The sequence below is a fragment of the Mytilus californianus genome, unplaced genomic scaffold (genome assembly GCF_021869535.1).
Source record: "Mytilus californianus isolate M0D057914Y unplaced genomic scaffold, xbMytCali1.0.p SCAF_18, whole genome shotgun sequence".
NCBI classification, from domain to species: Eukaryota; Metazoa; Mollusca; class Bivalvia; order Mytilida; family Mytilidae; genus Mytilus; species Mytilus californianus.
Window position 1 is genome coordinate 10,832,938 of NW_026262666.1, and position 12,140 is coordinate 10,845,077.

The 12,140-nt window shown below is 33.7% G+C and overlaps 1 protein-coding gene across 3 annotated transcripts in view; it reads left to right on the forward strand.

The window, feature by feature from the left end:
- The first annotated feature begins 668 nt into the window (after positions 1-668).
- The window catches only part of LOC127726711 (uncharacterized), an 85,870-nt gene continuing 74,398 nt past the window's right edge, over positions 669-12,140 (forward strand). For 2 of the 3 annotated variants that reach the window (XM_052234176.1, XM_052234178.1), the window contains exon 1: positions 669-738. In XM_052234176.1, coding sequence (XP_052090136.1) covers position 738 — 1 coding nt within the window. In that variant the 5' untranslated portion in view covers positions 669-737. Of the gene's footprint in view, positions 743-12,140 lie in introns of all 3 variants that reach the window. The other variant, XM_052234177.1, reaches the window with a different exon arrangement.

A 12,140-nucleotide genomic window follows, 5' to 3' on the forward strand; every position in this document is an offset into this window, starting at 1 on the left:
ACTTTTGAGAAATATTTAATATTTTTATTTAATTTTTCTCCGCTTTTATCCCCGTCTGACTCTTGTTTTATTTTTTACATTGATTTTTAATTAAACATGTTCATTTTGTTTCGTTTCGTCATATTTTGTTTTGTTTTGTTTTGTTTTGTTTCGTTTCGTACTGTACAGGTACCCTAAGCAACCATTTAACTTCAAGGGGGGTTAGGGTTTTTTGTCTGACTCTGATTTTTTTTTAGTTTTTCGACGCTATCAATCAACAAAAAACTTTCAAAAGGCGAAATGATCAAAACTGTACGTTAAGTTTAGTATTTTAAAAGCTTGTTTTACAATTTTACAATTTTAAATATTTGATGAAATTTAAAAAATTAAAAAAAAATGGAATGTTGATATTTCAAAACTTTGACCAAAAATTAAAAAAAAACTGAAATTTGAAAACTTTTAAAAATTTTAAATTGTTAAGTGTTACACGGACCCAAACTCCATTCAACGTTATCGTTCGGGTCATACTTCCCTTTTTTGTAAAGAAGCGAAGCATGATGCCACCACTGCTCCTGTTTCGGAGTTTGACACGGACCCACATCTCCTTATTCTTATATAATATCAGAAGTCCATTACTAGACGTATTATCATTAGGTTATCTCCCCTTTCTTCATCAGTAGGTTATTTCCCCTGTCACATTGCACCATCATTACATGTAGGCCTTAAAAATTCGCCTTCACTTTTACCATAAAAGGATAAGTAAGTAAGTAATGTTTATTTAAAAATGTTTCATATGCATACAAATATTCCATAGAATAGCGCTTTGTATTACTAACGTGAGGGGAATTATAGTTATCTCGTACCATTGTAAACTCGTACCAATGTCAACTCGTACCACTAAAAAAAAACTCGTACCAATGCAAACTCGTACCACTGCTAACTCGTACCACGGTAAATTCATACCATTGTAAACCCGTACCAACTTATTTAAATGCATTCAAATGGTGTTTAATGATGAATATATACTAATTTTTTCAATACCTCTTAAGTCTGTAAAATGTATATAATTTGAAATTACAATGACCAATTTGTAGCTAATTTTCCTTGTCTAGTTGGATAGAGAAAACCGTGGCAGATTGGCTTTGTTGTCTCCCTTGAATAGACTCTTTTTTAAACTTTTACTGACAACTATTTGATTTAATTTTTAATCATTCCAAATCAGTAACATTGAATAGATTTGGGTATTTTTCTATTGTTTCTAAAAGGAATTTTATTTAATGAAAGAATTTATTTATTGTGTTTTAAAGGTTTAAAATTGTTTATGACCAACAGTTAGAAAGTATGACATTTATTTTTATGCAATATTCAGCACATTTGAGCAGAATATGACCATGCTAATATAATTAAACAAGTTGATTAGTTAATAATCAACCAATAATAACGCAATCAAAGGAATTTAATATATAAATTTGCATGGTAATTAAGAAATTACAGTCGTATTTTTGTCTAAGTTTTGATTTAAATCTGGTATAAAATTCAAATATATTTTAATTTTTTGTATAAAGCTTAAAAAAAATTATCATAAAACATTCGTATTTTTGTCTAAGTTTTCATTAAAATCTAGTATAAAATTCAAGTAATTCAACTTTTTAGCTCACCTGGCCCAAAGGGCCAAGTGAGCTTTTCTCATCACTTGGCGTCCGTCGTCCGGCGTCGTCCGGCGTCGTCCGTCCTCGTCCGGCGTCGGCGTTAACTCTTTACATTTTGAACTTCTTCTAGAGAACCACTGAATGGAATGAAACCAAACATGGCATGAATGTTCCTTATGAGGTGCTGACCAAGTGTTGTTACTTTGTAGCGGATCCATCATCCAAGATGGCCGCCAGCGGGGAACTTAGTTTAACATAGGACCCTATGGGAAATACATACAAATGTCTTCTTTTAGAGAACCACTGAATGGAATGAAACCAAACATGGCATGAATGCTTCTTATGAGGTGCTGACCGAGTGTTGTTACTTTGAAGCCGATCCATAATCCAAGATGGCCGCCAGCGGGGGGACTTAGTTTAACATAGGACCCTATGGGAAATACATACAAATGTCTTCTTTTAGAGAACCACTGAATGGAATGAAACCAAACATGGCATGAATGTTCCTTATGAGGTGCTGACCAATTGTTGTTACTATGAAGCTGATCCATAATCAAAGATGGCAGCCAGCAGGGGACTTAGTTTAACATAGGACCCTATGGAAAATACATACAAATGTCTTCTTTTAGAGAACCACTGAATGGAATGAAACCAAACATGGCATGAATGTTTCTTATGAGGTGCTGACTGAGTGTTGATACTTTGAAGCTGATCCATAATCCAAGATGGCCAACAGCAGGGGACTTAGTTTAACATGGGACCCTATCAGAAATACATACAAATGTCTTCTTTTACAGAGAACCACTTAATGGAATGAAACCAAACATGGCATGAATGTTCCTTATGAGGTGCTGACCGAGTGTTGTTACTTTGAAGCCAATCCATAATCCAAGATGGCCGCCAGCTGGGGACTTAGTTTAATATGGGACCCTATGGGAAATACATACAAATGTCTTCTTTTAGAGAACCACTGAATGGAATGAAACCAAACATAGCATGAATGTTCCTTATGAGGTGCTGACCAATTGTTGTTACTATGAAGCTGATCAATAATCCAAGATGGCCGCCAGCAGGGGACTTAGTTTAACATTGGACCCTATGGAAAATACATACAAATGTCTTCTTTTAGAGAACCACTGAATGGAATGAAACCAACATGGCATGAATGTTTCTTATGAGGTGTTGACCGAGTGTTGTTACTTTGAAGCCGATCCATAATCAAAGATGGCCCCCTGCAGGGGACTTAGTTTAACATGGGACCCTATGAGAAATACATACAAAAGTTTTCTTTTAGAGAACCACTGAATGGAATGAAACCAAACATGGCATGAATGTTCCTTATGAGGTGCTGACCGAGTGTTGTTACTTTGAAGCCGATCCATAATCCAAGATGGCCGCCAGCGGGGGACTTAGTTTAACATGAGACCCTATGGGAAAAACATACAAATGTCTTCTTTTGTAGAACCACTGAATGGAATGAAACCAAACATGGCAAGAATGTTCCTTATGAGGTGCTGACCAAGTGTTGTTACTTTGAAGCTGATCCATCATCCAAGATGGCAGCCAGTGGGGGACTTAGTTTAACATAGGACCCTATGGGAAATACATACAAATGTCTTCTTTTAGAGAACCACTGAATGCAATGAAACCAAACATGGCATGAATGTTCCTTATGAGGTGCTGACCAAGTGTTGTTACTATGAAGCCGATCCATAATCTAAGATGGCCGCCAGCGGAGGACTTAGTTTAACATAGGACCCTACGAGAAATACGTACAAATGTTTTCTTTTAGAGAACCATTGAATGGAATTCGAATGAAACCAAACATGGCATGCATGTTCCTTATGAGGTGCTGACCAAGTGTTGTTACTTTGAAGCTGATCCATCATCCATGATGGCTGCCAGATGGGGACAATGTTTAACAAAGGACCCTATGGACAATACATACAAATGTCTTCTTTTAGAAAACCACATACTGAATGGATTGAAACCAAACATGGCATGAATGTTCCTTATGAGGTGCTGACTAAGTTTTGTTTATTTTGAAGCTGATCCTTCATCCATGATGGCCGCCAATGGGGGGACTTCCTTTAACATGTTTAACATAAGACCCTTTGGGAAATACATACAAATGCTTCTTCTAGAGGTGCACTGAATGGAATGAAACCAAAACATGGCATTAATGTTCTTATGAGGTGCTGATTAAGTGTTGCTACTTTGTTGCCGATTTACTGTTCAAGATGGCTACCAGGATTTTTTTATTAAATTACAGGACCAATATTAAACCAAATTTGGCCTCACTCATTATTAGGGTATCTGTTATGATTTTAATCTATTTTTACATGATTTTCAAAACCAAAGTAGAATCAGGTGAGCGACACAGGCTCTTGAGAGCCTCTAGTTTTATTTAGTTTACCAAAAAAAAAATATCATAAAACATTCGTATTTTTTAATATATTTTTAATGGTACGAGTTTACGTTGGTACGAGTTAACTTTTTTGGTACTAATTACGTGGTACGAGTTTACAATGGTACAAGTTAACTTGCTTCCCGTGAGGGTACCCAAATTGCACCTATTTTGACAGTTTTTTCACAGGTCTACGTTTTTTTTAGTCCAAATAATTATGACGTCTTGAAAGGCTATTATATTTTTTTCTTTGACGCCTTACATCGACAATGTAAGGCGTCAAAGAAAAAAATATAATAGCCTTTCAAGACGATGTAAGGCGTCAAAGAAAAAAATATAATAGCCTTTCAAGACGATGTAAGGCGTCAAAGAAAAAAATATAATAGCCTTTCAAGACGTCATAATTATTTGGACTACGTTTTTTTATGATCCAGACAAAAGTTTCCATTCTGTGTTTATTTTGACTTTTTGTAGACGTATCCTTATTTACTATATAGTTACACCAATTTAATTTTGAATCCATATTGAATCATAGAAAAATGGGTTTAAACCGACCTCCAAACGATCCATGATTCTGTAATGAGAAGTACCCAAATTGCATCCATGCTTAAATTCACATCCTGAAAAATCGAATAACAGATGTTTTGTTTGTTTCTTCAAATATTTGGAACAATTTGATATTAGTCCATGCTTACTATTCATTTTTTAAGAAATGGATGCCTGTAACATATTTTATTTGCTCATTTTTAAAAGAAAACTTTTTGTGAACGTCGCATGGCGACGTTTCTGTAGATTTTACTTTTTCCAGTGAATGCTTCACCTGTTGATATATACTGTGAACGTTTTGTGTATATTTAAATATATTTACCTATGTTGAAAGACGTGTATAATGTCAAATCTTAAAAATACAAATTGTTTAGTCTCAAAGAAAACATGTACAGTCAGGGATATAACTCTATAGGGTTATTACAGAAAATAACTTGCATGTGTTATTACAGATACTTTTATGAGTTGTCTACTCTTTAATCCTTAAATTTACTAAATCTGTAGTAACATATGTTTGTTATTTGTAAAATAAATCATAAATAATTTTATTTTTAGTGGGCTCTAGGGAACTCTTGAAACTTTGGGCAGAAACTAAATGCATAGCCTTGATAACCAACTATTAATTTAGATTAATACATTTTTCATTAACCATGGTAAATCAATGAGCATGCTCTGATCATTACTTCTTACAATAAATTAAAATACATTTTAATTGAGCATGATCTATGTCTGAGCAAATGCTTTGAAGTGATGTAGAGAAGCTATAATAACACCCTTTAGTTATTACAGGCATATTTTTTCCGTTATAACATAGGTGTGATATGCATGATTGGCAAACTATGAACTGTTATATCTTTCTATAGTTTAGTATACATAAAGACAGTAGCAATATCAATAGAACGTGTATTTATTTTCACAAAACTAATGATGTATATTGTCCCTTTGAAACATGTAACATACATATGTTATCACAGTTCTTTGATTTTTTTGTCCACAATAACAAGCGTATGTTATTTTTCTCTAATAACCCTATAGAGTCATATCCTTGACTGATGTAAGATTTCCTCAGCTATTTTTGTTGAATAGGTGCAATTTGGGTACTCGCTGCAATTTGGGTACTGTGACGTTATACTTCTACTTCCACTTGTACTTTGTAGTGACCGCCTTCATAATTTGACATCAGTGGGCTTCAACACGTTGAAGTTTAGGTGTCAGACCACCAATTAAAAATCCCTATCCATTGCTATCTGTTCAACCAAATTTTGCAATTTTCACAGCTTTCTAAATATTTTACCTTAAGTTTAACTTCATAGAATCCAGGTATATCCTGAATTGTACATGTATCAGCTTTCTACATGCCAATTTTCAACATACCTTTAAAGCCTTCTGAGAAAATAACTGACCTTCGAACAGAGGTACTCCAAAAATAACCGCTCGTTTTTTGGAAATCTTAAATTAGTATACTATGGAGTGCATTAATCCTCAATTTTTAATGCAAACTCATAGACAAGTAAATTTGGGCTCAAAATGGTCTAAATATATTTCTCTTTCACCAAAAGTTTCATTTCTGCAAATGTGTTGGTTAGTTTAAGTAAACAAGGACATCAAAAGCACTATTTTTGTCAGAGTAGGGCTACTTTTACATACGTTCTAAATTGGAGGGAGTAATTGGTGGTCTGACACCTTTATGTCACTTGTACTACGCATGGCTAAAGTGGGGAGGTATATATATATATATATATATATATGTATACAGTGAAAATTTACTTTTATAATTATTAACAAAATTGATTCTAACATTTTTACATAGTGCACATTTTTATTTTATTTATTTAAAAACACACGATAAATTTACCGACTGTACGTACTGGCCGAGGACCAGTTACAGTCACCATGCATTTTATGTAATAACAGAAGCATTGCTAACATTCGGCATACTGCTTTTGTCTGCAGACAAATACTATTGCTTCATACATTGTATTTAAAAACTTTGTTTTGTTTGATCCGTTTAAGTCAATGAAATGTCGAGTGTTTTGTTTTTGTAACACGTCGTGCGGGGACATGACATCATCACTTTTTGTCGTCCTCGATTTTGGAAAACTTGCCGTTTTTAAACAAATTATATATCAAAGCTTGCTTTAGAATACAAATTTCTTTAATTAAAATCAAAACAAATTTAATACTTTGAAAATCATATTCTATGCTCCCTTTCAATACAGCTAGTGTATTTTGTTTGTCTCAAGTGACACAATTCATGGTCAGATCAGATTTAGCAAAAGGAAGAAAAGATTAAGATTAAGAATTTTTGGACGTAATGACTACATTTTTTGGTTTATTTAACAAATCTACTTCTCTTCTAAATATCAAATGGCTTATATGACATTAATATTCATATTAACTATGATTAAGTGGTCAGATAATTAAGCGATGGTAACTGGCCATGGTCCTTGTAACCATAAAATTTCTCCCAAAAATCGGCACACTTGCAAACCGCTTTTCATTGTTTACAAGATGATTTTAAGTCCGAGTATGTGGTATTTGACATATATTTTGGTAACCCTTTTGACATGTTTGATGTTCAAAAAATATTTTCAAAGAAAGTCCCAGTAAAAATATATTCGAAAAAAAACAAAGAATTATTGACGGTAACTGGTACTGAACCAGTAGGTGTAGGTTGAGACAGCTGCTTTAAACGACTCTGTAGAATCCATCATCACAATACTCAGAGGAAGGCTGTTTCAGTTTTTAATCGTTCGTGGAAAAAATAATTATTGGTGCAGGATGGAATTTGGTATGAGAGTGTGTGCATCACTGCATGTTCTGGGACTGTCTGAGCGGTTATATTAGTAAGTCATGTCATTTCTGGCATCTGAAATATACCCTGCTCATCCTGAGCAACAGGTTTTTATACGGCCGCAAAAAAATTTTGTGGTCGTTTATTGGTATGATGTTGGCGTCGTCGTCGTCCTAAGACACATTGGTTTTCGCACTCTAACTTTAGTTTAAGTGAATTGATCTCTATGAAATTTTACCATAAGGTGAAATACCACAAAAGGAAGGTTGGGATTGATTTTGGTGGTTATGGTACCAACAGTTCAGGAATTAGGGGCCAAAAATAAGCATTTTTCTAGTTTCCAGACAATAACTTGTATTCAAGTATATGGATCTCTCTGAAATTGTACTGCAAGGTAACCATACCACAAAAGGAAGGCTGGGATTGATTTTGGTGGTAATTGCCTCAAAATTTTAGGAATTAGGGGTCAAAAAGGGGCAAAAAACAAGCATTTTTCTAGTTTCAGGACAATAACTTGTGTGTAAGCGTATGGATCTTTATGAAATTGTACTACAAGGTTCCATATCACAAAGGAAAAGCTGGGTTTGAGTTTGGGGGTAATTGCCCTAAACGTTTAGGAATTTGGGGCCAAAAAGGGACCAAAAAACAAGCATTTTTCTAGTTTCCAGACAATAACTTGTGTTCAAGTGTATGGATCTCTCTGAAATTGTACTGCAAGGTACCATACCACAAAGGGAAGGCTGGGATTGAGTTTGGGGGTGATGAATCATAAGGGGGTTCAAAAAATTGGGGGGTATTTTTTTTTCCTTTTTTTCCTTTTTTTTTCTTTAAAATTTTCCCTTTTAAATTGTTTATTTCTGATTTATATATAAAAGCAAATAATAATGATATATATATATATGGTTTGAATAGGTAAATGAAAATTTTTTAAGTTCTTAGACCACATTCATTCTGTGTCAGAAACCTATGCTGTGTCAAATATTTAATCACAATCCAAATTCAGAGCTGTATCAAGCTTGAATGTTGTGTCCATACTTGCCCCAACTGTTCAGGGTTCGACCTCTGCGGTCGTATCAAGCTGCGCCCAGCGGAGCATTTTATTCATTCATAGAATAAATAGGAATGATTGGAATAAACATACGCTTTATTTACATTATATAGATCAGTTTTTTGTACACAAATTATCACAAAGGCTTTTCAAGTTTTTTATCTTATTGCAGCCCCTTTCTGCAATTTAATTCTGGATCCGCCCTGTTCTACATTCCCCCCTCCCCCCACACACTTACACATACACACATACTCGCATAGAAGGAAAATGCAACACGTGGTTGGTGTACACCAAATTAGTCAGAAACTAACAGACCAGGTCTGTCTGTAAAATCAGATTCGACGTGAAGGCTAAGGGTTTTTTAAGGGTTTTTGTTGTTGCAAAACAAAAACAAATGCAGAGCAAATGTTCAATAGTAGAGGGTATGGATGGGGTCTACAGTCATGAAAGTATACAGAATAGAGAAAAAACCTAAAGTATACAGAAAAGAGAAAAATGAAAAAAAAAAAAAAAAAAGAATGGAGAAAAATTATCTAAAAGTTAAAAGAATCAATAAAGTTTGTAAAATAAATAGAATATTGCAATTGTGATTAAGATTTTGATATTTATGTTTCCTTAGATGTTTAAATATAATGATTTTATAGAATGAATTATTTTACTTTTATTCATTGTCTCTTCATTCCAGTTATCATGGTTATTATATCATGTATGTACAATACCTGACATTTTTTCTAGCATGTCTAGTGTTTATGCATATTTTCTGAAAATTTTAGTAATTATATATAATCAGTAAAGTTACCAGTGATTATACATAATCCCTAATTCTACAAATTCACTGTAACACATATACATGTACATGCCTAATTGGGATTTTGACCGAGATTTCACAGTTGACTGAACATGGAAATGTGTCATAGTGCGAGAAGGGCATGGTGTCATAGGGACAAGTATTCTTGTTGACTGTTGTGTTGAAAAAGTTCTATTAATGCAAAAGGATAAACAGTGCATGGCCATAAGTATTCATCACTTTCAATTTTTGCTACACAGTATCATGAGTATATTTCATCATGTTCATATAAAAACAGTTTTTCAGAAAAATATTTTTAAGGCATTTAGGGTTGGATTTATATGGTCAAAACTTGAAAAGAGTGAATTGGAAAATGATAAGCATCACACGATCTATCTATTTTTGTACGACCGCAAAATTTTTTTTGGGTTCGTATAATGCTATGATGTCATCGTCGTCGTCGTCCAAAGACACATTTGGTTTCTGGACAATAACTTTAGTTTCAGTAAATGGATCTCTATGAAATTTTACAAGAAGGTTTAATACCACAAAAGGAAGGTTGGGATTGATTTTGGGGGTTATGGTGCCAAGAGTTTAGGAATAAGGGGCCAAAAACAAGCATTTTTGTAGTGTCTGGACAATTACTTATGTGTAAGTGTACGGATCTCTCTGACATTGTACCACAATATTCCATATCACAAAGGGAAGGCTGGAATTGAGTTTGGGGGGTAATTGCCTCAAACATGCAGGAATTAGGGGCAAAAAAGGAGCCAAAAACAAGCATTTTTCTAGTTTCCAGACCATAACTTGTGTTTAAGTGTATGGATCTCTCTAAAATTGTACTACAAGGTTCCATACTACGAAGGGAAGGCTGGGATTGAGTTTGGGGGTAATTGCTCCAAGGGGGGGTTCAAAAAGTTGGGGGGGGGGGATTTTTTTTTCAAATTTTTTGAAGGGGTTCATATTTTTTTTTTAGTCAAAATTTTTCAAATCTTCAATTGCACAGTATTGTGCAATAGATTTTTAAGATCTTTGACCACATTTATTTTGTATCAGAAACCTATATTATGTCAAAAACATGATCACAATCCAAATTCAGACAGTATCAAGCTTGAATATTGCCCCAACTGTTCAGGGTTCGACCTCTGCGGTTCTATCAGGCTGCGCTCAGCGAAGCATTTGATTAAACGTGTTATAATTTTTGACAGCCTTTTTTGAAGTGATGGTTCGCTGAATTATCCATTTTTATACGACCGCAAAAAAATTTTGAGGTCGTATATTGGTATGACGTTGGCGTCGTCGTCGTCGTCGTCGTCCGGCGTCGTCGTCCGAATACACAATGGTTTTCGCACTCTAACTTTAGTTTAAGTGAATGGATCTCTATGAAATTTTACCATAAGGTTCAATACCACAATAGGAAGGTGGGGATTGATTTTGGGGGTTATGGTACCAACAGTTAAGGAATTAGGGGCCAAAAAGGGGCCGAAAATAAGCATTTTTGTAACTTCCAGACATAACTTGTGTGTTAGCATATGGATCTCTTTGACATTGTACCACAAGATTCCATATCACAAAGGGTCAATGCTGGGATTGATTTTGGGGTTAATTGCCTCAAAATTTTAGGAATAAGGGGCCAAAAGGGGGCAAAAAACAAGCATTTTTCTAGTTTCATGACAATAACTTGTGTGTAAGTGTATGGATCTTTCTGAAATTTTACTACAAGGTTCCATTTCACAAAGGGAAAGCTGGAATTGAGTGTTGTGGTAATTGCCCAAAACGTTTAGTAATAAGGGGCCTAAAAAGGGGTTTAAAATAAGCATTTTTTAGTTTCTAGACAATAACTTGTGTTCAAGTGTATGGATCTCTCTAAAATTGTATTACAAGGTACCATACCACAAAGGCAAGGCTGTTATTGAGCTTGGTTTGGGGGGAAAGGGGGATGGGGGTGATGAATCATAAGGGGGGCGGGGGTCAAAAAAGGGGTAATTTTTTTTTTTCCTTTTTTTTTTTGTTTAAAATTTACATTTTAAGTTAGTTATTTTTTTTCACGAAGAGAAAGTAGGAATTGAGTTTTGGGGTTAATTGCTCAAACATTTATGAATAAGGGGCCAAATATTGGTCGAAAATAAGGATTTTTTTAGTGTGCTCTAATGTTTAAGGAATAAGGGGAAAAAAGGTTAAAAAACAAGGGTTTCCATTTTAATAGACAAATAATTGAGTAAAGAACATTATTTAAAAGCAGTGTAAGGTTGGTAATTCAAACTCATTTAAATATCTCATCTACACTGCTTTTAAATTATGTAAATTGGAAATTTGCCAATAACTTTATTGTTAATAAATGCATTGGAAATTTGCCAACAATTTTAGTGTAATAAACTTCATTGGAAATTTGCCAATATAAAATTTTGCTGATGAAGGTTTTTTGTTTACCTTTAGCCTTGACTATGAAGTCATTTTCTATTTTTATAGCCTTATGATGTAGTTGAATTATTTAATACTTTTATGATGTGTTTAAATGGGGTTTTATCATGTTTATGGTTGCAAATTTATTGTTTTAGTATAATAAACTCCATTTAAAATTTGCCAATAAAAAAAATTTTTGTTTATTTTTAGCTATGATTATGATGTCATTTTCTATTTTACTTTTATGGTTGCAAAGAAATTTTTATTTTTAGATATTACTGTTAAATGATGCTGATTAAGGTTTTTGCTATGTTTAGCCATGACTATGATGTCATTTTCTATTTTAATATCTGTTATGATGTATTTAAATGGGCTTTTATGGTTACAAAGGAATTTTATTTTTAGATATTACTATAAAATGTTGCTGATGCTGATTAAGGATTTTGTTTATTTTTAGCCATGACTATGATGTCATTTTCTATTTTAATACCTTTATGATGTAATTTCCATTTTTAGATATTACTGTT